Raw genomic sequence first — 27,033 nt, 5'->3', positions numbered from 1 at the left:
AACTTGATTTTTCAAGAAGCTTGGGTGTGTCAAAGGAAGATTAAAAATGGATGCCAAGATTCCTTAGGAATTAACCATAAGATTGCATAAAGAGAGCAATCTCATTTAGATAAGTAGCTTTTAATTTAGTCTGTGTTTTTCAAGTAGACCACTGAGGTCAGGACAGAACTCATTAAGGAACAAGGCTAACAAAGTATGTTTAGTTTATAGGGCCTAATAATTTAAATATGAAAAAAGTGGACGCGGTTAAAAGGCAAAGCATTTAGATGTTTAAAAATCAAGGGTTTCTGAGAGTTGAACAATGAGAACACAGGGAGGGGAACATCACATACCAGGGCCTGTCTGGGGATAGGGGGCAAGGGGAGGGATAGCATTAAGAGAAATACCAAATGTATGCGGGGCTCAAAACCTAGATGACGGGTTGATGGGTGCAGCAAACCACCGTGGCACATGTACAGCTATGTAACAAGCCTGCACGTTCTGTACATGCATCCCAGGACTTGAAGTATAATAAAAAAAAAAAAAAAAACAAGGCTTTCACTGAATCCCAGGTCCCCCCCAAAAGAGGAAAGCACCATGGAGACCAGGCCACACACTTTGGGCACTTTGCTGCAAATACATTTTTCTAGGTGTTTAAACCGCACCGTTGCTTGTCTAATGTGCAAATAAATGAATAGCCCCCTTTAGTAACAACCATTTATTGGAAACAATATAGTTGGCCATGTCTAACACTGTTTCTCTTGCCTCGCTATTACATACACCAAAGTCAAGTTCTCTCACAGTATCAAATAATTTCTAGTCAAAAGCCAAAGCGATCAGGTAACACAACACAGAAGAGAGCAGAGTTTTAGACCTGAGAGGAGGTTGCCTACGACGCTTGAAACTGCAAGGAAAGAAGACTCCCAGAAAGCAGTCAGAGGACTCAGAGTAAACTTCTGCTGAGTTCCTGAAGGAGTGTGATCTGTTAGAAGTCTTCTCTAGATCATTTCCTGTGGTACCAAAAATGGCAGAGAGGAAGGAGAAGTAGGGAGAAGTGAAAGTAAATGGGAAAACAATCTTTTTTGTTTGAGATGGAGTTTCAAAAAACTCTTGTTGCCCAAGCTGGAGTGCAATGTCACAATCTCAGCTCACTGCAACCTCCACCTCCCAGGTTCAAGCGATTCTCCTGCCTCAGCCTCCCAAGTAGCTGGGATTACAAGCATGCGTCACCACGCCCCACTAATTTTTTTGCATTTAGCAGAGATGGGGTTTCACCATGTTGGTCAGGCTGGTCTCGAACTCCTGACCTCAGGTGTTCCATCTGCCTTGGCCTCCCAAAGTGCTGGGATTTACAGGCGTGAGCCACGGCACCCAGCATAGGAGAACAATTTTTAAGAAAAGAAGGGAACAGAGAGACATGCACATTAAAAAAACAAAAAAAGTTTTAGTCCACTGAAAAACAATGTCCAAAAACAGGATCCAAAGAGAAAAAGCAGAAAGACACACACAAACACACACACACACACACATACACAGCTCAGATATCAACTTTTAATTAAGCTGATCTTTAACCATAGAGCTTTTTAAAAATCCCTTTAGTTTTTATTATCAGATTTTAACTGGGACAAATAGCTGATCTTAATATTTCTGGCTTTGATTTTTTGTTTGTTTGTTTGTTTGAGACAGACTCTTGCTTTGTCACCCGGACTGGAGTGCAGGAGCACAATCTTGGCTCACTGCAACCTCCGCCTCCCGGGTTCAAGAGATTCTTCTGCCTCAGCCTCCCAAGTAGCTAGGATTACAGGTGTGCACCACCATCCCTGGCTAATTTTTGTATTTTTAGTAGAGACAGGGTTTCACCATATTGGCCAGGCTGGTCCTGAACTCATGACCTCATGATCCACCCACCTTAGCCTCTCAAGTGCTGGGATTACAGGCGTGAGCCACCAAGCCTGGACTTCCGATTTTTTTTTTTTAACCAAAAGTATACTCCCTGGTAAAATTAATAGGCCTTAACCAAGGTTCTGACTTAACCAAGGATGTATGAGGTGTCTCCAAAGAAGTGAATGACCACTCCCAAAAAGTCAAAAGTCACACAAATGTCAAACCAATAGGGCTCCCTGACTGGGTATCAAACCCAGGCCTTGATGCTGAAAGCATGGAATTTTAACTAATAGACCACAAGGCAGGATGGCTTTTATTGTTATTCCCTCAGGCGATCTCTTACAAAGGACTTTAAAAGTTTTAGGTCGAATTTTTGCTCTTTAATTTAGTCAAGAGAATTTTAAAGGCTAGCCATGACCCTATTATGTATCCTTCTTTCTTTCTTTCTTTCTTTTTTTCCTTGAGACAGTGTCCTCTGTCACCAGGCTGGAGTGCAGTGGCACAATCTTGGCTCACTGCAACCTCCACCTCCCGGGTTCAAGTGATTCTCCTGTCTCAGCCTCCCGGGTAGCTGGGACTACAGGCACACGCCACCATGCCCGGATAACATTTGTATTTTTAGTAGAGACGGGGTTTCACCATGTAAGCCAGGATGGTCTCGATCTCTTGACCTCATGATCTGCCACCACAGCCTCCCAAAGTGCTGAGATAACAGGTGTGAGCCACCATGCCCAGCCTATGTATCCTTCTTTTAATTTAATCTTCTCGTCCGTTGTTTGGTATAAGACATCTCTAAATTTTTTTTTTTTTTTTTTAATTTAGGAATTTTAGTCTAACTTAAAGGATCCGTCTTCTGGCCACTGACAATTAAGATTTCCAGTGGTGTACTTATTCCAGTAACAACTCAATCCAAAAGCCTCTTCATGTAAAGCCCAGAATGTAATGTTAGGGCATAGAAGAAACAATGCCAAAGATTCCCCCAGCAAAATCTCACTCCCAGAAACGGGCTAAGATAGCAAAAGACTCTTGTTGCCACAGATATTAAGAAACCCACAGATTTGTGAGGGGGGTGCCAGTCACAGATATGTTAATCTGTGACACCGGGTGTCCCCTCCTGGGATTGGACTTTCCCAGCATTAACCAGGCAACAAGGGCTGAGAAAACAAAAGCCCCTTATGGACGGGACTTCTTATGACAAACCCCCGCCCCCAAGAGCTTGGGAGATTAGTCACAAAAAAAGTCGGGTTCCCAGGCATTTTTAGGATGACCACCTGATGTGACCCAAAAATCATGCCCTTCGGGTGGTGGAGACCAGGAAAGAATGCTCCCACTTAGTGAGCTGTCAGGCTCTCCAGGACATAAAATTGAACAAGAGGGAGCTTTATTTGCTATCCCTCTTTATGAACAACACAGAAAGACAGAGACAAAGGAAAAGACTATTTCTGGGAGGAAAGAGATCACACAATATGAATATTCATACCACAAAGTACCAAAAAGTACACCAGAGATACTATACCCCAAGTTAAATCACATAAATCTTTGTCTCACGTTACTCAAAATTGTGCAGAGGAAACAGTGATTTTTACCATTCCCTGACCAGATTACACAGAGAGACAGAGGCCAAGAGCTTTTCTGGTAAGAAATTCTTACTCTTTTTGCCAGCAGATTAGGTCTTGGGTTCTCATAACTGTGACTTCCGGCAGGGTGAAGTTTTAATCTCCCTGCTCACTGCACCAAACGGAAGGTGCCAAGGGCTGACTTTAACCTTTGTCCCTTGGAAAGTTTGCTGAAAATCACTGACATGCGGCAGATCTAAGATTAGAAGGAGAAAAGGATACAGCTTTATTTAATGTGTATGCAGGGGAGCCTTCAGAATGAAGACCCAATCTACCAGTGGGGTACAAAAAAGTATTATATTATCTCGAGGTTACAGAAAGAATGCAGGCTCAGAGCATGGCCAAAAACAGGTTTCAGTGGCAAGAGAGGTTATGGGAGAGAGAAAGGAAAGAGGTTTGACTAGCAAAGGTAGTCTTGTTATGTAGATAAAACCCAGCAGCCCTCAGAGAGAATAGATGGCAAATGTTCTTTTCTGACCTCTAAAAGTATTAGACTCTCAGTTAATCTTCGCTAGATCTAGACAAGAGGAGGGCTGGCTGCATTAACGCAAATTCTCCACAGATGCAAATTTCCCCCACAAAAAACAGCTTTGTGGAGCCACTTCAAAATAAGTCAGAGAAGTATATTTTGGGTAAAATATTTTGATTTCCATCGCTGGTTCCAAGACCAAACACTAATTTCTTCTCTGATACGTATTTTCAAAAGGACGATAATTTGGTATTTATGCAATGGCTTTCTGAAATCATTAATACATTGTACCAAAGTTTCGAGTTTTTAGTAGACTTTAGCTCTAAGCAACTCAAATTCAAAGAAATATTTTGTCTAAATTTTCCTAGCTTCTCTAGATGAAATTAGCAAGTTCTAGGTCTGTGCCACTGAAATCAGAATGTCAACCTGGTAAAATTAGAAATGTGACTATTGGCCGGACGCGGTGGCTCACACCTGTCATCCCAGCACTTTAGGAGGCCGAGGTGGGTGGATCTCCTGAGGTCAGGAGTTTGAGACCAGCCTGGCAAACATGGTGAAACCTCATCTCTACTAAATACAAAAATTTAGCCTGGCGTGGTAGCATGTGCCTGTAATCCCAGCTACTCCGGAGGCTGAGACAGGAGAATCACTTGAACCCAGAAGGCAGAAGTTGCAACCAGCCGAGGTCGCGCATCATTGCACTTCAGCCTGGGCAAACTCCATCTCAAAAAAAAGAAAAAAGAAAAGAAACGTGACCATTAATTGTGCTACCACTTGCTGGCACATCCATTAAGGCTTTTCTTCCAATAAGGTGAGACACATGTTGTGAATTATACTGACAATTTTTATTTTAGATTTACGTTGACATATATTGACATACCATTGTTCAAATAAATTAATATAACTCAAACACAGCAGAAATCTTGTTTAAATGGCAGTATATTGTGGGATTCTTGGTAGAATGTGCAAAATATACAATTTTCAATGTGTTACAATAAACAGAAAGTAGTATTCAGGTTTTCTTTGTTCTTTTGTTTGTCATGGCAGTATCCTTTGAACAAAGATTAAAAACTCAAGCAAAATAGAATATAGTTGGTACTTGAAGAAAGGAGTTGTGAAAAAGACTTTTTATAATTTTTATTAAAACGAGCATAAGCACTTAGCTTATATGTTTAAAATATTCTTTTAAATGCATTTTGAACTGAAATTGTTATTTTACATTATGATCTTCAAAATAAAAATGTGCCATGTAAATAAAGGCTATAATGGAACAGCATGTAATTAAATATTTCACTCTTCTCACGTGAAGTTGATGGACTTCCACCTGATCTACAGAGTTCTCATTAGCTTTAACAATCTCAACTTTCATTTTTGCAGATGCAACTTCCCTGGTGAAATGTCACAGAAATGTGGAAGATGCTTCACTGAAGTTATTCACACTTCTTAATGATTACATTTTCAAGGAACTGACCTTCTGCAAATCCTTTCCAAAGCTTGAACTTCAGTCCATCACATTACAGCATTGTTACAGCTTCAATTAAATTGTGTAAATCATTTTGATACACGTTCATTTAAAAATTATATATCTTAATTATTCAAGAATGGTTAACTTCCCCTTAAACCTTACTTTTAAAAATAATAATTGAAAACACAACACAGTGAAATGCCGTCTGTATGGATTTGCCATGCACATGTTTGTAGTCAAAGAATAATAACAAAAGACAGATTTGCTTCTGTAAAATTTAGATATAATCTGTTTGTTATTGGGGAATAAGGAAAGGCAGTGCTGTATATTTTCTGTTAAGTACTTTCACTTCCCTATATTCCATTTTTCCAATAGCCTGATTGGTAACAGTTATGAAATTAGGCTTCTCTTTTCATATTCAATTTTCAATCATGTTCAGAAAAATAAAACACAGCCCTAATGAGCATATTGCCTTAGAATTAAGAAGGTGAAGGACATTACTCATTTGTCAAACGTAGATATCCCTTGTCCCCTAAAAACTTTCCATTTTTCTAAATTCTGATAGTTAAGAGAAGCAGTGTCTCATTAGGAGTGGAGTAAGTACACGCAGAAGTAAAAATGAAAGTAGGAGGGAAGTCAAAGAATTACCACCAAGTAGTAAACCACCATAACAGGTTAGGGCCAGCTAAGCACACATCATTTTAGCTCAGTACATTTCAGCATAGTACAATGTGATTTTTTTGATATCTTGGACTCATCTAAGAACCTGTTTACTCTGTTTCATATATTGGCTTATTTGGCTTCAATTGCCTTTTTATCCTTAAGTCAATTGACGAGCATAATGATTTTGAGAATGATTTCTTTAAAATGATTCAGATTATTTTTGAATGGCTTATTAAAACGTAAGTTTTGGTATTGTAGAAAGCTCAAATCTCAGTAATAACTATGATGTTATTGTAGCTTGGACACATAGGCCCATTGTGCATTGGATATACTTTGAAAACACACAAAACTCTTCTCAAGTGAAGTATTTTTCACACAAAAAAACTTTCTATGGAACAGAGATTCATCATAAGTTACTTAGCAGAAGTTTATAAAGCATCTGAAAAACACTTCCTCTGTAAACCCTGAAAATCACTGTCTGATATGTGGGATGAAAAAAGGCTTGGCCAGTAGAGCAAAGGCTTGTTTTAGCATAAAAAGAGAGTACTGTGAGAAGGTGTCTTCATATGAAAGGAAAAAGAGAGAAATGGGCAATTGCTAATCTTAACTAAAAATCAATGGACTTCTGTGATCCAAAGAATAAAATAAACTCAAAGAAACATGACAAAAAAAATTAGATAAAGAGTTAAACTAAGAAATTGACCTTTATAAACAATGAATTTTTCAGTTATCCAATGTGCTTTTTAAAGATAAAGTTTAAAAGAGGCAAAAAGAGGTGAAAGAAATGAACATGTGTACTTAGAATATATATTGGTTTTGTATGTAACTTCTTAGTTTTTCTGGACAGTTTTCAAATTGAAAGTCTTCAAAATTAATTTAGGAAAAATAGTAAATAAAATTTTTTTCAAATTATGGTAGAGGGCTGTAGCAAAGAGAAGTGAATTTTGGGAAAACTAACCAATTCTGTTTTTCATAAATGTGTGTTAGAAAGCTAGCAATAGCACATAGGGAAGCATCCTGGAGGACTCATGATTTGAAAGAATTATTTAAGAAGTTATGATATCCTTGGCTGCCTTTCCCCAACCTTGTGATGAACTATAGAAATGCTCCTATTGCTTACAAGCTCTTTCTTTCCTTGTATTCACATTTGGGTATCTGTAGCTTCTAATCCAACTGGGTTCTGCTTCGTGCTTTGACAAAAGGTATTAAAACCTACTTTAGCCTAAAACTTTCTCATGGTAAATATTGGAAGTTGGATTATGCAAATCTATTTCCTACATTCTTTATTTTTTAATTCAAAATTAGATTATGGCATCCAATTTAATTAAAACAAGAAGTCACAATATATTGATTTATGCTATAGTTTCATGTGTAATATGTTTTCTCCTAATATAATATATACACAATTTCCATGAAGGGAAGAAAATGTTTTCTCCACTTATAACTCATTTTATTTCATATTTTAATTTTTAGTATTACTTCATTCAGAATAGAAAATAAGTCAGCGATATACTAAATAATGGGGCTATTCTTTTAACGTAGCAGTAAATTAAGACATAATTTTTGTTAAGAATATGACAAATCATCTCACTTATTTATCCAATGCATTAGGTATTACTAATCCAACTGTATTTCAACTTGAAGGGACTCTTTTGTTTTGTTTCAAAATAATGTATTACCTTTTTTCTCTTTGTTTCTGCATGAAGCTTTATACAGCAAATGAATATATGTATACGGAGTTCTGGGTTCTAGTGTCAATTACATAATCAAATTTCAAAAGAGGATGTTAGTTCCTGGCTATGTTGTCCTAAAATTTACACACACTACAAAATGTCTGTCAAATTGTACCTTTAATCTGTTCATAGCTTTAGGGAATTAAGTTTCTTCAACCAAATTATGAAAAAAATAACTTAATAGAGTCTTCTAAAAGGAAAAAGTATGAAAAGCTTTCTGAATGATATTACCCTTTATGCCGAAAGGCTCAAGATGCTTCAATATGGTTCAACTTTTCCAAAGTTAATAAACATGAGATGATGAAAGCAGGAGTTTTCATCTTTATTTATTATAACACATTTGTCGTTTGAAAAATGGTCTTGCTCCAGACTGGAATGCAGTGGTGCGATCGCAGCTCACGGAAGCCTCCATCTCCCTGGCTCAAGCAGTCCTCCCACCTCAGTCTCCCAGGTAGCTGGGACTGCAAACACATGTGACGACTCCTGGCTAATCTTTGTATATTTGTAGAGATGGGGTTTCACCATGTTGCTCAGGCTGGTCTCAAAACTCCTGAGCTTAAGCCTGATGCCCTCCACTGCCACCTCTGCATTCCAAAGTGGTGGGATTACAGGTGTGAGCCTTTGATTATTTTTTTTTAGACCGAGTTTCACTCTTGTTGCCGGGCTGGAGTGCAGTGGGGCGATCTCGGCTCATGGCAACCTCCGCCTCCTGGGTTCAAGTGATTCTCCTGCCTCAGCCTCCGGAGTAGCTGGGATTACAGACATGTGCCACCACACCCAGCTAATTTTGTATTTTGAATAGAGACAGGGTTTCTCCATGTTGGTCAGGCTGGTCTCAAACTACTGACCTCAGGTGATCTGCCCGCCTCGGCCTCCCAAATTGTTGGGATCACAGGCATGAGCCACCATGCCCAGCCCCTTAATTTGTTTTAATAGATTAAGCAATATTATTCATTTTATCTTATAAGACAGCTATATCTTAAGCACCACACAATGTTACGTAGATTAAACTGTATCTTCTCCTCCCCATATTGCAAAGGGTGGTACGTAGACTGATCTGGTCAGCTATCACAGAGTAAGCTAGCCATTAATATTCTTTCATTGTAAAGTTACTTTGGCCATATATTTGTGCCAGCACAGATTGTAAACAAAATTGAGGTTGACTATCCAACTTTTAATTGACTAAATAAATTTGTTTAGATGTAAGCAAGGGCAGTATGATGTATAGACGTGAAACAAAAACTAATCAAGAGAAAGCCAACGAGTTTTTGTGGTTTTTGTTTTTTTGTTTTTGTTTTTGTTTGTTTTTTGTTTTTTGGTTTTTTTTAACCACATTGTGTCTAAACTCTTACAAGCATGCTGAGAGTCTCAAATAATTTCTCATGTTGTGGAGAAGGCAGACATGAAAATTAAGAAAACAAAAGGCAAATCATTATTTTAAGAAAATTTTCTTAACGTTCTATCTTTAAGACATCTAGTACTTTTCCCCCAGAGTTTAATAAATCTGTTTCTCCTTTAGTAATGTATTCATTTGTTGGGGTAGTCTCAATGACCATTGTTCAAATTCATAGAAAAGAGAGGTGGCCAACACAGTCATAAAAATGAGAAAGAACAATAATGCATATTTGCCATGTAACATGAGACAACATAATTTAACCTTCCAAGATGCTTTTCAAAATGTTTTAATTAATAGTTCAGCATAGTCACAACAGGACAAAACTTTACATGAGCAATGAATTTATAGAAAGCATACAATAGATACAGCATTTTCATCTCTAGCTCTACAAACCCATTTTGATAATGACATGCCATTCAAAAGTGCAACTGATTAGTGATTATTCACAACATAAACCTTAAGCTTATTACAATTGACTTAGTAACAAGAACAAGGTGAAAACATCATATGCAGAATAAATGCCAGTTTCTTTGTGATTGAAACAGCTACAATTTTAAACAGTAGAGTGGGTAGATACATATCTTTTCCTGATATTTTTATCTTTCTTTGCATCCTGAGAAAAAGCTTTAAACACAGTATTTCCAAAAGCAAGCTAAAGAAGAAAACAAAATACCTTTTTTATTAGAAGAATATTTGATAAAACTTTCTCTTGAATCAATAGCTTATGTGTGGCTCGATGAGAGAGTGAAGTTTTTAAAAGGGACAGTCAATGTGGTAGCTACTAGCCTTATGTGGATCTTTAAGTTAATTACAATTAAATAAATTAAAAATTCAGCATCTCCATCATACTAGTCATGTTTCAAGTGCTCAGTAGCACTTGTAGCCAGTGATTACCATAATGGGCAGTACAAACTAGAGAATGTTCCCATCACAGAAAATTCTACTGGACAGCACTATTGTACATTATAATACATATAATACAGTCTAGAGAATTCGATGGACTGCCCTATGAGATTCATCCCTCTATTTTACACTTGAGGTAACTGAAATACCAAAAAGAAAGTCACATAAGTAAAAAAGCAGTGCTAATGACAGTCTATTTATTGAGTGAAAAGGAAGGAAGACAGTTTGAAGGTCACTTTGCAGACCATAAAATGATATTTAATTAACTTCATTTATCATCACATTTAGCCTTCCCACTCTGATCATAAAATGATTCTTCAGAGAAATCAAACCAAATATATTGGCATTTCAATCTTCAAATATATAAGTGAATCATTTTAAACCTTCTGTAGGTTGTTACCGATCACTTGACAGAGAAGTTGCATCTGGCTAATTATCAGCTTCTCTAATTTCCTTTTACTTAACGACCTTATAAAACTAAGTCCCTTGGGAGAAGGGTCTTTGATTCATTGTTGATCAGCAGTATTTACAGTGAAAAAGACTTGAAAAAGATATAATCTCTCATTGAAATGAATGATAAATTTCTATCTGCTTGCCCAGGTTTTCCTCCCCAAATACACTGTAGCCCCTGTGTTTATCACCACATATAAACAGTGTTATGATATCACTCAGAGCCTATTTTTCATTTCTTCAAGAGCCACAGTTTCCCTTAGAAGCCACATTCAAACCCTGCAAAAGCAGAAGTCTATTTTCAGACATTGAAGTGAGGCACCTCACCCACTAATCTAACCTTCTTCTTTTTTCTCAGTTTTTTTTTTTTTTCAGATGAGGCCTCTCACTATGTTCCCCAGCCTGAACCACAGTGGCTATTCATAGGCATGATTATAGAGTGCTACAGACTCAAGTGATTCTCTAACCTCAGCCTCCTGAGTAGCTGGGACTACAGGTGCATGCCACCATGTCTGGCCAATCTTCTTCTTATAGTATGCTTTGGAAGGTTATCATCACTGTTCTTTCTGTCCTTTCAGATGCCTTTGAATATCTGAGTCTGGCAGAAGAACATAAACTTACACTTAGCCAAGACTTATACCACATGAACAGTTCGATTAAATATACAATGGAATATAGTTTGGACAACTTTTTGGATGTGGTCAAAGGGAACTGTCATGAGTCATATTGGTGGTAGAGCCAATTCCCCAATGTTTATAGCATGCACCAGTTATCATTTACATAAAGTAAAACCCCGAACAACTTTCTTGTGTCACTTAATGGCTGTCTTGTTAACTCTTGTATTCTCTGTTTTTAGCATGACGCTAGGAGTTGAATAGCTATATTTGTAGCAGATCTCTATCGACAATATATTAAAAGATTAAAGAAAGGTACAATATTTCATAGTAAGCGTAAGTTTTTACTTTCTTAAGCTGGATTTCTGGGTCTATTTCATCTTCATATGTTGTTATTCACAGTGGTTAGTCTCTAGTTATGGCAACATTAGAACACTTCATGTGCATTGTGGGTTATGTTCAGCTTTGTCACCCAAGCTGGAGTGCAGTGGCACAACCATAGCTCACTACAACCTTGAAATCCTGGGCTCAAGGGACCCTCCGGTCTCAATCTCATGAGTATCTGGGACTACTAACGTGGGTCACCACACCAGGCTAATTTTTTAATGTTTTTGTAGAGACACAGCCTCCCTATATTGGCCAGGCTGGTCTCAAACGACTGGGCACAAGTGATTCTCTTGCCTTGGCCTCCCAAAGTAGTGGGATTGCAAGTGTGAGCCACTGGTACCTGGCCTACAAACATGTTGCAGTATCTACTTGCTTAAAAATAAACAAAAAGGGTTTTGTGTTTTTGGTTTTTTTTTTGGATGCTTTCAAATCATTCTAGCTGATGTACCAAATTTTTTTCTATTCCTTAGCACAAAATTCTTTAAGATAATTTTCTATCACCAGTGGTTCCAGTTCTATAGTCATGTTTTCTTTAACAAAAAGTTCACCAAACAATCCTTGGCAAGGCCATTAATGACCTTTCCTCCACTGAATTCGACTGGAAGTTCTCAGTCATCATTTTACTGGATCTATCATAGTGAAACCAGCCCAATAGTCCCATAGACAGTTGTTTTTGGATAATCAGAAATTGACCCTTCTGCTGTTAAAGCTTAAAGCTTGTATTTGTTTTAGCTGAGTTTCTTCCTCAGGAAACGACCTTTAGGCCTCTCAAACAAAGTGTCAAAGGGCAGGGTGCAGCAGCTCACGCCTGTAATCCCAGACTTTGGGAGGCCGAGGTGGGCAGATACGAGGTCAGGAGATCGAGACCATTCTGACCAACATGGTGAAATCCTGTCTCTACTAAAAATACAAAAATTAGCTGGGGGTGGTGGCTGCATGCCTGTAGTCCCAGCTACTTGGGTGGCTGAGGTAGGAGAATCGCTTGAACACAGGAGGCAGAAGTTGCAGTGAGCAGAGATCGCACCACTGCACTCCAGCCTGGTGACAGAGCAAGACTCTGTATTTAAAAAAAAAAAAAAAGTATCAAAGAACTGAAATTCACGAGATCACCACATCCAGACAATGAGATATTGGACCCCTCATTCATCATGATTGCTTCCTTGCCTTTCTGACACATAGTTACATTTCTTCCCTGCTATATAAACCCTAGTTTTAGTGAGTTAGAGAGATGGATTGACACTGAGCTAGCTTCCATCTCCTTGGCTGCAGCACCCAATTAAAGCCTTCTTTCTTGGCAATACTTGTCTCAGTGATCAGCTTTCTGTGCAGTGAGTGAGCTGCAGGACCTAGACTGAACCCCTGGTGTTTTGGTAACAATAGCTTTGGATAGACTTGAACTCCTTTTTCCTGGAAACAGTTTTTTTTGTTTTTTTTTTTTTTTTTTGAGATGGAGTCTTGCTCAGAAACAGTTTTTTTACTTGACTTCTGGGTGTTGCTTTCTTGCCTCCTTCCTTGTACCTACTCCTACTCAGCCTCTTTTGTTGATTCTGCCTCATCTGCTCAGTTTCTGCCCTTGGAATGATCTGGGCCTCAGTCTTTAGATATCTTTTCTTTGTATTTGGAGTCACTCCCTAGATGGTCTCTTCACAATGCCAAACAATATTTCTATGCGGACAACTGTCAAATGTGTATCTTTAATCTGGGCTGATTGGAGATATAAATTCATATTCACTAACTTCAAATTCATACATACATTTAATCTCCTACTCAATTTACTACTGGAAGATTTTATTATCTATGGCATAACAAACCCAAAATATGTGGTAGGAATACAACTCTTCAACTATTCCTAAAACTTCTCTATATTTCCTAGGGATCCCACATCCCCATTAAGTTAAATTGGGATCACATACATAGCTCTGGCAGTTAAAAGCATATTTACCTGCTTCATCTGTCTCCTGTCCTACTATAGGTACATGGAGACCATGTGTTCCACATAGTGTATGCATGAAGTGAAGGAAAAATGATCAGCATATGTAAGACTTCATGTAAACTCGATCAAAATTTGAGATTTAAAGGCTATTTTGTTAGCTTGCTTAGCATATCCCAATATACAGTTTGATAATGTGAAGTGAGGGTGCTGCTCTAAAACATACCTAAAATCTGACACAGTATCAGCAACTCATTAATGGCAGATATGGAAACTGATATCATAGGTTTGAAAAATTAAGAGGTATTTTATTAAATGACAAAATAAGTGGTAAAACTGGCATCTGCAACAGCTTGGGATTCCGACCATGTGCCTAGAGCTCCTAGAAGAAAGCCTGGAAAAGAGCAGATTGGCAGGTAGTATGTTCAGGTTGCCACTGATTGCAATTATCCTTTCTCTGTTGCTCTGCTAACTGTTGGATTTGTATGGGGTGAATAATAACTCTTCTTTTCAGTTAATAGGTCTGTGAATGAAGAGTAGCTTGGCTGGGCATGGTGCCTCAGGCCTGTAATTCCAGCACTTTAAGAGGCCAAGGCAGGTGGATTACTTGAGGTTGGGAGTTTGAGACCAGACTGGCCAATATGATGAAAGCCCCATCTCTACTAAAAATTCAAAAAAACTAGCCAGGTTTGGTGGCAGCACCTGCAGTCCCATCTACTCGGGGGTCTGAGGCAGGAGAATAGCTGGAACCCGGGAGGCAGAGGTTGCAGTGAGCCAAGATCATGCCACTGCACTCCAGCCTGGGCTACACAGTGAAACTCCGTCTCAAAAAAAAAAAGAGTGGCCACATTATATCTGATGAAGACTAGTAAATGTATCCTGCAAAGCCTGTTCTTTGTGCTGAGTGCAGTTACTAGTAGAGATTTTGGGTTGTCTCTGACGAGAATGAGTTGAGAATAGTCTATGTTTTTAAGAAGAGATTGAAGGATAGACTATGATAGAGGCAGTGCTCACCAAGTACTATAAACACTTCCTTATGTTTACTAACCTTCCTTGCCTTATGTTGGTGGTAGTCTGTGACTAATCCCGGCCAATGGACTTCAGTAGAAATGATGTGTGCCCCTTCTGAACTGAGGCAATTGAAAGCTGGGATGTATCCTTTATCCTCTTCTGTTTTGCAATGTTGGAGGCAGTTAAGCTGTATCAACATTCTAGATGACAGGGCTACAGAATAGAGCGGTGCTGTGCTACAAGCATTGGACTTGATTCTCGATTTATTACACTATGTCTCTGAGATTTAGATTAAAACTGTTAACACATAATAGCCTAAGCTATACTGATTCAGGAAAGGTCCAACAAATCTCTATTTCAACCTTTCTCTTGTACTTTCTTCTCCTCAAGTTATCCTTGGCTCAATAAACAGAAACTGTCCTTTGTTCCTCGTTGCTCAAAACAAAAACCTTGGAGTAATTTTTGACACCTGCCTATTTTTTATACTTCATGTGTAATTCTTCAGCAAAATTGGTTGACTTTTATTCAAAATATATCCCGAATCAGATCAGCCTGACCAATATGGTGAAACCCATCTCTACTAAAGATACAAAAATTAGCTGGGCGTGATGGTGTATACCAGTAATCCCAGCTACTTGGGAAACTGAGGCAGGAGAATTGCTTGAACCCCAGAGGCAGAGGTTTGCAGTGAGCTGAGATTCTGCCATTGCACTCCAGCCTGGGCAGTGAAACTCCATCTCAAAAAAAAAAAAAAAGTCACTAAATTCCCTCCCTCCTACCCTCCACTTCATCTTCTGCCACTTTATCCTTCAGCCTTACTAGCTAAGTCACTTAGCAGTTGGGTTATTTTCAGCATGAAATTTAACCCTTCTGAGATGCAGTTTTCTCATCTATAAAAAAAGTCATATTAATAGCCATCGTATGGGATTCGTGTAGAAAATAATTGTAGTAATAATGATCAAAATAATTTTTTTAAGTTAAGCTTGCATAGTACTTACTACATACCAGGGATTATTTTAAATTAAATTAACTCATGTACTCCTCTCAACAATCCCATGAAAATTATTATCATTATCCACATTTTTAGGCAAAGAAAATGAGGCAGAAGAAATTAGATAACTCTCCAAGGTTGCGTAGGTAGTCAAAGTTAAAATCTGAACCCAGGCAGTCTAGCTCTAGAGTCTGAATGCTTAATAACTATATTTTGAGACATTAAAATATAAAATGTCTGGTATATGTTCAGGGCTTGACACTGGTCGACCTTCTTCCCTCAGTAATATTGTGAAAATATGATTTTACAGAAGTTAAAGACAAATCTGGTATAGGGGACAAGTAAAAATAAATATGCCTTAGGAAATCTCTCATCACTACATGAATAAAGAAACAGTAATACGATAATTTTCAAAAATAAAAACAAAGACAGTAAGAAACAATAATTTCCTAGGAAAAGTTATCCAAAAGCATAATCCAAAAAAGTAATCTTTCTAAAATAAAATGCTATGAATCGAACCTTGGAACAAGTGTTATAGCAATGAAGTTTCCCCTTATGTCAGAATAGATTCTGTGAAATTTCAAATTGACTTAAAATGGATTATTTCTATTTGTGGTCTTTTCTGCTTCAGTGTTTAAGCCAAAATAGCAAGGGTAAGCCAGAGTTTATACAATAAGGACCTATTTTATTTAAACCTGAGAAGTGCGAACTTGCCCCCTGTTGCAAATACCAGAAAGCTCAAATACGTTTATATGGTATCATTTTTATCGGAATTTTTTTTTTAATATGAACCTTTTTATTGATCACCAACATAAGATTAAGAAATGCCCACTGAATCATCTTCCTCTCAGAAATAACTGCAAAAATCATCTTTTGGAAGTCAATATTAAAACCTTGAAATAAAAGCTTACCTCGTTTGCTAGGATGAGAAGAGAATAGACCATCTATGGCATAGGACATGTCAGAATCCTTCTCCACTAGCTGTTCTTTTAGCTTTTCCAGCTGATAAAACTGTAAAATGATAATTAATTAGTCTTCTATAAAGCCATGCTGTTGGCCGGGCGTGGTGGCTCATGCCTGTAATCCCAGCACTTTGGGAGGCCAAGGTAGGCAGGTCACAAGGTCAGGAGATCGAGACCACCGTGGCTAACACAGTGAAACTCTGCCTCTACAAAAAATACAAAAAATTAGCTGGGTGTGGTAGTGGGCGCCTGTGGTCCCAGCTACTTGGGAGGCTAAGGCAGGAGAATGGTGTGAACCCAGGAGGTGGAGGTTGCAATGAGCTGAGATCGTACCACTGTACTCCAACCTGGGCAACAGAGCAAGACTCTGTCTCAGAAAAAAAAAAAAAAAAAAAAAAAAGCTGCTCTTTATTAAAGAAGAAGAAAGATGAAAGAAAGAAAAAAGGAGAAAAAATGGACAAAAGAAAGGAAGAGAGAAAAAGGAGGAAATGGAAACAAAGGAAGAAAGAAACAAAAAAGAGAAGAAAAACAGGAAGCATTCATTTAGGGGCTGACTAGGAAAGGTACATGACTCAACAAAAGATCAGAAAGAAATAGGTTTTGGGCAAAAGGAAGTCACCTCTAGCTGTTAATGGGGAACCTGTAGATACAGCCTGTGTACTTGGACTTTATTTTGTGTCACCTATAATGAGCAGGTCTTTTCAAGGAGCTACAAACTATTATGTCAATGCTTGGATTTCCTGAATTTTTTTGTCTTTTCTAGTTGGAAGGAAAAAGTATTTTGAGGCCCTAAGATTTCTATCTAGAATTCTACTTATTTTAATTTTTAACAAGGTTATGAATTGCCTTAAGCCCTGAAGAGCTAACTACAAAAGTAGGGTTCAGCCTGAACCACTGTTTATCTCCATGTTGGTGCTACTCAGAAGAGAATGATGAGAATAATTCTCTCTCCCAAACGGCCATACGGTTTGCAGAATAATGGAATTGCACAGAGAAAATGGTGTTGCTAGTGGCCCCCATCAAGAGGGCAGCACTTCAGGCTCTTCAAACCAGCTGCTTCAAGCCAAACAGCTCTGCTTTTACATGTTTCATTTGCTGGAAAAACACAACATTTGGGGGAGAAAAGATTCCCACTGTTTAAAAACAATAACTTCAAAAACATCCATCTATTTATAGCCTCCCATTTTACAGATGAGGAGATTTCAGTCTAGAGAATTTGTTTGCCCCAGTTTTCATAGTTTGGTAATTGCAAAGCTAAAATTAGAATCCAGATTTCTAGACATTATATAGAAAGATCACTTCAGCCATAGTTTTGTTCTGTTTTGTGTTAGTATAATTTGATTTTTCTTTTCCTGTAAAATAGCTTCACCCTTTGTTTAGCAGGAATAGAAGTTTTACATGGTAGTATTAATAATTTCTTTTAAAAAACTTTATGCCAAGAAGAAATTTCCTTATAATTGTTATTAAAATTGATCATTTAAGTATTTCACATTCTCACCTGGTTAAGTTCTTCCAGTTTGTTAGGCAATGCTAGATCTGCAAGACACATTTGTCATGTGAAAAAACGTATATCGCAAGTGATATTTAATTTGCTTCAGTACATACATTTAGGATCTTATGTAGAAAGCACAGGTCTTTTTCGTATGATTTGACATCATCCACCCATTCCTAATACAAAATCTCCAGTATATTTTTTCAATGCCCATAGTATTGAAATGCAATCAGTTATGACATCTGAAATATCTAACTTTCAACAATAAGTACAAAGTTTTTCTAAAGTAGACCATAGTTCTAACATGACCTATGATTTAGAAATAAACCATTTTTGCTGGCATGTGGAAATTCTCATAAAACATTAAATGGGAAGAAGAAAAGCAGGCCATGTATCCTATGCATAATTCAATCAAGAAGAAAATTCTCCAAAATACTAATGCTAACTTGCTACAGGTCTTAAAATTTGGGTACAAATTTTTTGTTTTTATAAATTTCACTTATTTTTCAATAGGAATATATTACTTTTAGTTTAAAAACCCTGAATTTTAAAAGTATTTATGAAGTTATTCTTTTAACTGGCATTTTGCTGTATGAATACAGACATTTTTAGACTACTTCAGATGTTGTATGGGACGTAGCACAGTATCATTTGGTCACATTTTCTCTTAGGCTAGACTTGCTAAATTTCTGACAAAATCTCAGTCATTTCTTGGAAGACAATCTGATGGATATTTGTAAGTCAGATTATTCTGTTCTTCAAATAAAAATAATCTCAATTGGTGTAGCCTAAATTTTTCGTTCATCATCTATACTCTAATCATTTCCTAAAATTGAAAGATTTTGATTAAAATAATGCTAAATTAACTACAACAAAGCTGCAGTTAATTTGTGAAATTTCTAGAAGAAACCTATGAATATAACATTTTTGAAACATTTAATAAAAGAAAATACTGGGGGTACTAGTGGAGAATTGCACAGATGAGAAGAAAACATGAATAAAGGTAACCATTTTTTTTTAACTATATGGTTACCAATCACATTAGGACCCTCGAATTGACCAAAATAGGCTTTTAATATTTGTTAATAACTCCATGGATTTAACATAAATATAAAACAAAAAAAAAACACTTAAATCTTTAGTGTAACATACAAAGGAGTAATTATTTCATTTAATATCAATTAACATTTAGAAACAGCAAGTCTCAAGACAAAATAGATTCTGTTATTTTTTAATAAATAGAGCTTGACTTTATCCTTAACTCACCAGTGTTGAAAGGTCTTTGGAAATCAAAATTTTTATTCAGTAGAGCCAGCAACAGTTCCTCACGATTTGGATAATTTTTGTCTGGAAGTATTTCGTTTCCTGTAATGATCAAAAACCACCATTTTCAATCTGAGTCACCGAAAATATTTCTAATTAAATTGGTCTTGCAGGCAACTATCAATTTGTATATTTAACAACAAAAGAAATGTAGAGAGAGTGTATAATCCAAAGGGATAGGTCATTAAAAAAAAAGGATTGAATATATGTTGAATGCATACGGACAAAGAGAGACAGACACAGAAAGACAGAATATATGCATATACCTGGAGGGTTGCAGTTTTTCCTGTGATTACTTCTGGGTAGGAGAATTGGAGGTGAATTTTACTTTCTTCTTTTTAATCTCTGTTTCTAGAATGTTCTACTATTTTATTTAACATAAGTATAAACTAAAAGTAGTTTTCAAAAGAAAAAAATAACATTTTATTTTGTGATTTTATTTGATATACACATTTATGTATAAGCCAGTTCATGTTCCATGAATTTCCTTTAAAACATCCAAGGAAGATCGTGGCAGAGCTAGGATGTTGTCAACCTCTTCCGAATTGACATGTTTTCATCTTTGTCAATTGACCTCACAGTCATTCATTCCTCAGCTGCCTAAATGTCTCAGTACTATCATTATCTTCATTCTGGAGTAGAAATTGAGACAAGAGACTTCTAACAAGCTATAAAACATGAAGATTCAAAAAATATCCATTGACAAATAATTCAATTGAAATAATAATTAGTATATTACAATGAACTTTAGTGAAATGGCCTGAAAAATCAAACCTTTATCACATAATTTCTGTAAGATCATTTTTTCTTCTCGCTGCCTTCTTGTACTGTTAGAGTGTGAGTAGAATCAATATTAATAAGATTTAAGTTTAGGAGTGAGTACATGGTTTCAGCTAGAGAAACGACTTATAAGTTGATTAGACTATTTCTTAAAATCACCTGTCTTTCCTGTCTCTACAAAATGTTAGTTGATAAATTCAAACAGTTAAATGGCTAATTAAAAAGAAGAAAATGAATAATTTGGGGTAGGTGACAGAATCACAATTTTCTACATTAACCAAAGACACTTAATTGTTGCTCAATTCTTCAATTTTCTTTGCTTCATAAACATAAAAATTATTGGTAAAATTTTCTTTTGAGTATTTAAAATACCAAAAGAATATCAAATTTTGCTCAGCATCAACTATACAAAGACTCTCAGAGATAGTTCGGTTTAAAAGAAAGACATTATTATGAAATAATGTAATTTTTATTTTAATCATTCATTAAAAATGTTAAATTGTAATCTTCGAAATGTTTTCATTGAAAAAAAGACGGGATATTTCAGAGCCAGATAATAATAATTACTTGTTTCAGAAAGACAACTGTGATAAGAGAAACAGATTCATTACCTTCAATTTAGAAAATGTATGTGACTAAGAGTAATCTAACTAGAAGAGTATGGATCTAAAGCTTTTTTCCCCTTAATTCACAGTCCATTCCTCTGCATAGTTAAGTGAAACATTTTTCAAAAAACAAAACTGATAGATTTGCCTTTCTTTATTAGTTTTGCTTCCAATAATTATACCTCTATAACTCTTTGTCTTCAGAAATTCCTCATCACTATCTCTTAAGAAAAAACACCTCTTTTATGGGAGTCTCTGAAGAAAAACTTTTCTCAAGGAATTTTAAAAAGTTGATTTCTGAAGTTAAGATACTGGCTAAAAAAAAAAAAAGCAACAGAAAATGAGTCTTTTGTTTTTTGTTTTCATACTTAGTTTTAAAACAGATTTAAAACAAAAAATGATGTTCCTAATGTTTCTTTGAACAGAGTTAACATTAATAAAGGAAATATTTGAATATAAAATATCTGAGTGTAGACATACATTTGACACAAGAGATGGCAAAGCTGTTCCAACATGAGAGACCGTTTTTGCAAATATTACACAGAAAATGGTGATTCGTTACTACTCGAGATACTGAATCTTAAAAAATTTAGTTGTCTCTTTGCTTTCCATTTACGTGGGAGGGTTTTGACTGCATAGAGACAAGAAATTTTACCAGAAAGAAATCTGGAAACTCCCAAAACGACTATATTCCCAAAAAGAAATTTCCCATAATCTTCGTGGTCATGATACTCTCTCTTCCTCCGCTGTTAGGCAGCTTGCCCCATGTCAGGCTCATTCCCTCAGGCACACTTTTAGATGGTCCCTACCAGATGTAAGCTGGGAGGATTGTGCCATTTGTCTTGGAGAGTTCTAACACACAGAAAAAAGCTGATAAGCCCAACTTTGTAGTCTGTGTCAGCAGATAAATGCTTATTTTAAAATTATATTAAAAGACTAAAAGAAGTCAAATAGTGAATTTAAAAAAGGTATACATGGAGAAGAGCTCACTCTAATCGTGGACTATCTAGATAGAAAATAACCTTATTAATAATTTAATCTTCCTTATTTAGATATAGTAAAACTGAGATCAAAGAGGTCTCTGAGAGAAATAGTTCCACTGTTGCTGCCTGTGATATATGCATATAACTGTGTGGCATTCTGAGGTCAGAGGTGTTATTTAACTGTAATCTAGCAAATGCTTTTTAGAGGCAGATTTTTCTCTATTTCATATACACATGAAATTAGAAATTACAGTTACCTAATCCTAATTTTGCAAAGTTTTCAGCAAATAACCACATTTTTCCTCTCATGTTTACATTATGTTAGAAACATTGGAAATTTCATTATTTCCTAGAAAGAGCAATGGAGACCGATCAAATGCAATGATTGTGGCTGGCAAAAGACAGAATGTGAGTGTCATGGATAAAATCCAGAATCTTTGATTCCCAGGCTTGTATTTAGGTCCCTGAGACTACTTGTTTTTCAATGGGTAAAATCCTCATAAATAAATAATAAGGGATTATGCAATTTTATTTCCTCTGCCAACAGAACTACTCTACTTTTTATTGACTGAGGTTACAAGGTCTAGTAAAATGGAATTAGAATCAGAAATTGGAAACTTGATCTCTTTTCTCAATCTAATGTCATGTAAACAAAATTTATTACATTCTGTCTTAGTTCCCCTTAAGTAAGCTGAGAGTAAAAGGTTATCTCCCTCTTCCTGACAAGGAAGTCAGTTAGATGAGAGAAACAGCAAGAATTTCAGGCTGGAAAAGATATTAGAGAACATTACTTTAAGTCACTATTTTGGAAACATAAAGAAATGTATTAAAGTTTCAATGAGGCTAGGTTGTTTGCCTAATAAATCACTACTAAATCTCGCTCTATGAATTCTCAGTTTAAGAGCTACCTTTTCTATAGAAGAACCAAAAATTTTAAATAAAAATTATATACATTATAATATTAAGAGCAGAAACTTATTTTCACTAATTTTATCACGGTGTATATTTTCTAGCTGTCATAGATGGAATTATTTCATTTCACATAAGTATCCTAAGTATGTTGGAAACGTGATAAAAAATGTGTAATGTAGGTGTTAGCATTGCCCTCCTGAAACTGCTATGATTTCCCCCAATGCTTTATTTTCTGCAAATCTCTGCAAATACAAGTTTCTATTTTGATGTATTTTTCTTTGTTGTACTCTCTTTTCAGAAAGAACTTACTAATAGTCTTGTAAGATGAAAATCTCCTTTTCCTTTCCCCAAGAGAGAGTTCTGAAATATGAAGAATATAATACTATTGATACATTCCCAATCTTTGGTCATGGACTACAAATGAGAAACAAGCACCCCAATATTTAAAGTATAGTTGAAGTGAATTTAGTGCAATATTGGATAAAATTAATTTGGGTAAAATTAATCTACTTGAAAAGAACAGCATTGAAGATGACATTTAATTCTGACCAGCAACTACTTAAGGAAGGTTTGGCTGTTAACTAATATTTATTTCTTACAACATTATTTCAACAATGGCAGAAAAATCAAAGTTGCTCAAGTAGAAATAGAAGAATTATTTACCCGCCTGCAGGATTTTAAATTGATGTGCACGTACCTTGGGTAAAATATGGCCGTCCACGCACAGATTGTAAAAAGATCAACACAGATGACAACGTTAGGAGTCCAAAGCAAAGAGTGCTTGAGAGGATCTTGTTCATGTTAAAAAATCTTCTGGACTAGCAAAGAAAAGGACTTTCCAGGTTAAAATGGATATTTCTATGGCTTTGGAATTCAGTACAGCTTAGTTGCAAAAGGCAAATGTGCCTCGGTTACGAATGCTCTGGATAAAGGAAAAAGAAAGAAAGAAAAGAAACCAATAAAATGCAATGCACCTTGTCCACATGATTCACTACTTGGAGAAGTGACAGGTTCGTTAGAGAGTCAATGGCAGGAAGAACCCAATCAATACATCTCATACCCGCCCATTTCACTAAAAGCAGGCGTTTCTAGGCATGCCCACACATTCAAATAGATGCACAAGGATGAAGCAAAATCTCTTGAAATAAAAAACTGTTGGATTTTCATAACTTATGGTTTAATTTCCTGATTCCAGGATTAATTAACCTCAAATCTTATTAATACTAAAGCTGAGAGCATAGAGGGCAGGTGAAAATGGGAACAATGTCTTTCATTTGACTACTTTTGAGCTAGGTGGTAGTCTTCCTGATAGTGATGTTATTTGCAACTATCACTTTATCCTTTTTTTTTTTTTTTTTTTTTTTTTTGAGACGGAGTCTCGCTCTGTCGCCCAGGCTGGAGTGCAGTGGCCGGATCTCAGCTCACTGCAAGCTCCGCCTCCCGGGTTCCCGCCATTCTCCCGCCTCAGCCTCCCGAGTAGCTGGGACTACAGGCGCCGCCACCTCGCCCGGCTAGTTTTTTGTATTTTTAGTAGAGACGGGGTTCCACCATGTTTGCCAGGATGGTCTTGATCTCCTGACCTCGTGATCCGCCCGTCTCGGCCTCCCAAAGTGCTGGGATTACAGGCGTGAGCCACCGCGCCCGGCCAACTATCACTTTATTCTTAACCAACTGAATAAACTGGCGAAAACCTCAAATTTGAAATGAATCATAATGGGATCACATTACTGTCTCACTGTATTAGAAAAGGATGGCTTCATTTTGCTGCAAGCAGCACTTTTAAAAATTAAGGCTGAATTTAATTAATTCGAATCTGGCAAATGTCCCATCAGTTACTCTCTTTAATACTTGCTTTAATTTTGCTGGTTTTCCTTTTAAGTCAAAGTCTTTCGGCATATCTCCAATTTCCATTTTATGGCTCCAGGGATGCTATATTATAATGACCTCTGGTCTTGGCATTTACTTGTCCCAAAAGACTTGGGATGTATCCACTCTAAACTTGACTCCGTTCCAGTGCATACACTGCAGCACATGATGGCGTTAACTAAGGAGAATGACTAATCTTTGTACTAACTGGTTGCTTAGTAAAGTTTCTGAATGAAATCTACATTACTTCATTTGATATTTAGGCTTGTTTCTCCTTTACAGATTCATTTTTCACTATATATTTTTGTGTACCAGCCACATTAGACTACTAATGCATTAACATATCCTGCACTTTCTGCACTTCAGAGCGTTGCTGACATGGCTGCCTAGAATCCTTTATTCTACAACTGGCCATTTTACCTACTGATTTCTGAAGCTACCGATCAAATGCCATCAGAACTGTTTAGCCTTTTGGATCTTTTTTCTACTTTGTGTCATAACTTTTTTTTTCTCCTTTGGACTGCCACAACATTTTGTTTGTATATCTACTATAGTTCAAAATTCATTTCTCCTTTCATTAGTTATGTATTTGTGTGTCTGCCTACAGTATCAAATTGTAAATACGTTGAGAGCACTTACAGTCATAGTCATTTCTGTTCCTATGTGCAAGTACCATAGTGGTTTGTGGAAAAAATGAGTGAAAACATGTTTGATGTGTGACTAAATAATAACCAAAATTTCTAGTAATTGAAAGACAAAAATATAACTCCCTTAAACTTTACATCCAGTTATAAAGCTAAATAAGCTGAAAGAATAATTGCAACACTTTGTGTCTTACTTTCTTAAGTAAGAATTCAACCATGAACAATGATGAACACAGATCCTAAAAGCTTATTCTTCCATAGCGTTTCAAAACCTCTGTCATTCAAATATACCTTGATGATATCTGTCCTTATTTATTTAATAAGTTATTTAAATTAACTTTCTAAACTCTATTTTAAAATATTATATCAAGATGGAAAATAGGAAGTCAATGTCATGTGATAGAGAAAGAATATATACATATGATGAAAAATTGTACAATTACAAGTCATATACATAAAAAATAAGATATAAAATAATAAATCTAATCTATAATTTAAAATAAAAACCTGAAAATAGGTTTTGCAATGAAATTGGAAATTTAGATATGCACTGTATTAAAGACATATTCAACTTTTATTGCCTTAATTTATACTTAACTAAAAAATTAAGTATAAATAAGATTATTCCACTTTTTTTGGCCGGGCGCGGTGGCTCAAGCCTGTAATCCCAGCACTTTGGGAGGCCGAGGCGGGCGGATCACAAGGTCAGGAGATCGAGACCACAGTGAAACCCCGTCTCTACTAAAAATACAAAAAATTAGCCGGGCGCGGTGGCGGGCGCCTGTAGTCCCAGCTACTCAGGAGGCTGAGGCAGGAGAATGGCGGGAACCCGGGAGGCGGAGCTTGCAGTGAGCCGAGATCGTGCCACTGCACTCCAGCCTGGGCAACAGCGTGAGACTCTGTCTCAAAAAAAAAAAAAAAAAAAAAAAAGATTATTCCACTTTTTAAAAAGCATTGATGTAAACTGCATGAGGAAATCCAATTCTCATGGGTAAGAAGTTTTCTTGAAAGTGGAAAAATAATTTAACTGTCTTTTGATAAGGTAGAATACTGATTATTCATTTCTTTTCCTTCTTTCTTTCTTTTTTTCTTTCTTTTTTCTTTTTTTTTTTTTTTTTTTTAAGATAGAGTCTCTCTGTCACCCAGGCTGGAGTGCAGTGGCGTGATCTTGGTTCACTGCAACCTCCACCTCCCAGGTCCAATTGATTCCCCTGCCTCAGCCTCTTGAGTAGCTGGGATTACATACCACCACCCCTGGTTAATTTTTGTGTTTTTAGTAGAGATAGGGTTTCACCATGTTGGTCAGGCTGGTCTCAAACTCCTGACCTCATGATCTGCCCATCTCAGCCTCCCAAAGAGCTGGGATTACAGGTGTAAGCCACTGCACCTGGCCCCAGAATGAATAATCAGGGCCAGGTACAGTGGCTCACACTAATCCCAACTCCTTGGGAGGCTGAGGTGGGCAGATCACAAAGCCAGGAGTTCATATTTATAATTTTGTTTCACATCTTTTTTCCACAAAGTCTTGTTTTAAGAAATCTGATATAATTTCCAAAATATTTTTCTGCCATATTTTAGGTAATATTGGCAAAGTGATGAAAACTAAGTCCCTAGCTGTCCTTCTGTAATGAAGGAGATATAAAGACTTTCCCAGACAAGCAAAAGCTGAAGGAATTCATCACCACCACACCAGTCTTACAAGAAATGCTAAAGGGAGCTCTTTGTGCTGAAAGAACTGAGTGCTAATTAGTAACATGAGAGCAGGAATGTATAAAACTCACTGGTAGAAGTAAGTACACAGTCAACTGCAGATACTCTAATACTGTCATGGTGGTATATAAATCACTGATATCTTTAGTACAAAAGTTAAAAGACAACACTGTTAAAAATAGTGCTTTAGATGTATAAGCTACAATAATTTGCTAAGGAATACACAATATAAAGTGATGTAAATTATGACATCAAAAACAAAATG

At 36.6% G+C, this 27,033-nt stretch overlaps 1 protein-coding gene and 1 long non-coding RNA gene across 5 annotated transcripts in view; both read right to left on the bottom strand.

The window, feature by feature from the left end:
* The window catches only part of LOC106997177 (uncharacterized), a 57,868-nt gene extending 54,172 nt beyond the window's left edge, over nucleotides 1-3,696 (bottom strand). For both annotated transcript variants that reach the window (XR_013414497.1, XR_013414498.1), the window contains exon 1: nucleotides 3,514-3,696. This is a non-coding gene — a long non-coding RNA (uncharacterized LOC106997177). The remainder of the gene's footprint in view (nucleotides 1-3,513) is intronic.
* A 5,779-nt stretch (nucleotides 3,697-9,475) lies between these two features.
* On the bottom strand, nucleotides 9,476-23,563 carry UTS2B (urotensin 2B). 3 transcript variants are annotated; one of them, XM_028843562.2, is made up of 5 exons: nucleotides 23,246-23,563; nucleotides 19,212-19,310; nucleotides 17,952-17,989; nucleotides 16,403-16,502; nucleotides 9,476-11,156 (listed from the first exon to the last, which is right to left on the bottom strand). In XM_028843562.2, the coding sequence occupies exons 1-5, from the start codon at nucleotides 23,346-23,348 to the stop codon at nucleotides 11,113-11,115; spliced, it is 384 nt and encodes a 127-aa protein (XP_028699395.1). In that variant the 5' UTR covers nucleotides 23,349-23,563; the 3' UTR covers nucleotides 9,476-11,112. The 3 variants fall into 3 exon arrangements, with proteins under 3 accessions (XP_028699395.1, XP_077850256.1, XP_028699396.1); XM_077994130.1 differs by having other exon boundaries at nucleotides 9,476-10,837; XM_028843563.2 differs by having other exon boundaries at nucleotides 9,476-9,857.
* Nucleotides 23,564-27,033: the final 3,470 nt, after the last annotated feature.

This window comes from Macaca mulatta, chromosome 2 (assembly GCF_049350105.2).
Source record: "Macaca mulatta isolate MMU2019108-1 chromosome 2, T2T-MMU8v2.0, whole genome shotgun sequence".
Taxonomy (NCBI): Eukaryota; Metazoa; Chordata; class Mammalia; order Primates; family Cercopithecidae; genus Macaca; species Macaca mulatta.
The sequence above is the reverse complement of the archived record's forward strand: the minus strand, read 5'-3'. Positions and strand labels throughout refer to the sequence as shown.

What these genes read in the sequence shown, in the direction of transcription:
- UTS2B (XM_028843562.2), bottom strand. Translation starts at nt 23,348, where the DNA reads ATGAACAAGATCCTCTCAAGCACTCTTTGCTTTGGACTCCTAACGTTG. An exon ending in CCAAAGACCTTTCAACACTG is followed by an intron (nt 17,990 to 19,211) that starts GTGAGTTAAGGA and finishes TGTGTCTTGCAG; the next exon opens with ATCTAGCATTGCCTAACAAA. An exon ending in TTCTCATCCTAGCAAACGAG is followed by an intron (nt 11,157 to 16,402) that starts GTAAGCTTTTAT and finishes TTCTTCTGCCAG; the next exon opens with ACTCAGATATTCAAAGGCAT.